At 25.1% G+C, this 1,549-nt stretch overlaps 1 protein-coding gene across 3 annotated transcripts in view; it reads left to right on the plus strand.

Moving 5' to 3' along the window:
• The window catches only part of LOC107608424 (glycine-rich protein DOT1-like), a 2,127-nt gene extending 1,828 nt beyond the window's left edge, over positions 1-299 (plus strand). Inside the window, exon 2 of one of the 3 annotated variants that reach the window (XM_021107209.1) lies at positions 1-279. This exon is cut by the window's left edge and continues 92 nt beyond it. In XM_021107209.1, coding sequence (XP_020962868.1) covers positions 1-105 — 105 coding nt within the window. In that variant the 3' untranslated portion in view covers positions 106-279. The other 2 variants (XM_021107210.1, XM_021107211.1) reach the window with 2 other exon arrangements.

The following is a 1,549-nucleotide window of genomic DNA, read 5'->3' on the forward strand; positions in this document are numbered from 1 at the left end:
GGAGGACACGGTGGAGGCTGGGGAGGAGGTGGTCATGGAGGACATGGTGGAGGACATGGCGGAGGACATGGTGGAGGACATGGCGGAGGACAAGATCGCTATTGATGTAAAAATATTGAAAAAATAAAAATAAAAACCTAGATGCATTCCATATACTAACGGTAGCATCTATGAACTAAGAAATAAAGCACGGGCTACTATGATTGTATACATTATGCACCATGCTCTTGTACTATATACCGTCAATTATATATGTTATATCTTTAATATTACCTCACATATATATTCATAGTTTCAAATTACCTTTAATTCTTGTTTATTAATTTTAGGATAAATATCTAAATTAATCTCTAAAAACTTTTAGATCAAACACTTTCATTTTTTAATTTTCAGTTAATAATTAGTACAATTGATCAACAATATCTATTTACCAGGATATATTTGTTAAGGAAAATAAAGAAGCACACAAGGTCGGGAATTGATCAAGAAAGGCAAAAAAATTGTTAAAAGATGATAACTAATTGTATTGTGCGTATTGTTGTTATGAAAAAATTTTAACCATTCTAAATAAATTTTTTAGGAATGGAAGAGTATCAAACTTACTTTTAGTAATTTATTGAAAAACATTTAATAAAAATTTATATACTAATATCCTATTACGTTTATGAAACATTTAATTTTTACTTTTTTTTTACTCTTTTATATACTAATATCCTATTACGTTTCACTTCTAAAAAATTTATATAAAATGATTAAAGTCATTTTATAACAGCAATACACATAATATAACTAATTATTATCAGCTTTTAACAATTTCTTAACCTGTCTTAACAATTCAACACTTTAAAACTTAACGGACAAATTTTGAGTAAACTACATAGAATCATAGATCTTTGTTTTTTGCTTTTTATTTTTTATAATTTTTAAGAAAATATAAAATAGTAGTCTTGTTTATTTATGGTTTTAATATGAGTTTTAAGTTGTTTCAATTTCGAATTTCATTCTCTTGGCAAATTACTCTTCTAATTTAATTTGCACCAGATTTCACATGCATAATCACAATCTACTAGCTAATTGACTTGTAAACATAGAATTAATTGAAGTAAAGAACTAGGAAATTAGAAACTGATCATCTTGCTCTTTAGAGTCATATTTTTTGAAATCTTTTGTGATTGAAGTGATCTTCTGAGAGATCATTAGACTTGATAAATGCAAGAACTTGGTATTTTCATAAAACAAAACTGTCTTCATTTAATTTGAAAGACATGGTGTTCATTGAAGTTTGAGTGCTTAGAATTTGTGATAGTGCTTAGAATTGTAATTGTGTAATCTTCAATTATGATAGATAACTTTTATACCACATAAACTTTTTTTTTATATCACCAAATTTTTTCAAATTATCTATATAAATAAAGTCAATAACATAAAGAATGAAAAATAAAAATAAATAAATTTTAATCACAATAGCACTTAAAAAATAAGTTATAAATTTAATTCAGACAAAAAAAAAATAAAAATTTTATGTATAGTAGGATAAAAATAAATATTT

Source organism: Arachis ipaensis, chromosome B07, assembly GCF_000816755.2.
Source record: "Arachis ipaensis cultivar K30076 chromosome B07, Araip1.1, whole genome shotgun sequence".
Classification (NCBI taxonomy): Eukaryota; Viridiplantae; Streptophyta; class Magnoliopsida; order Fabales; family Fabaceae; genus Arachis; species Arachis ipaensis.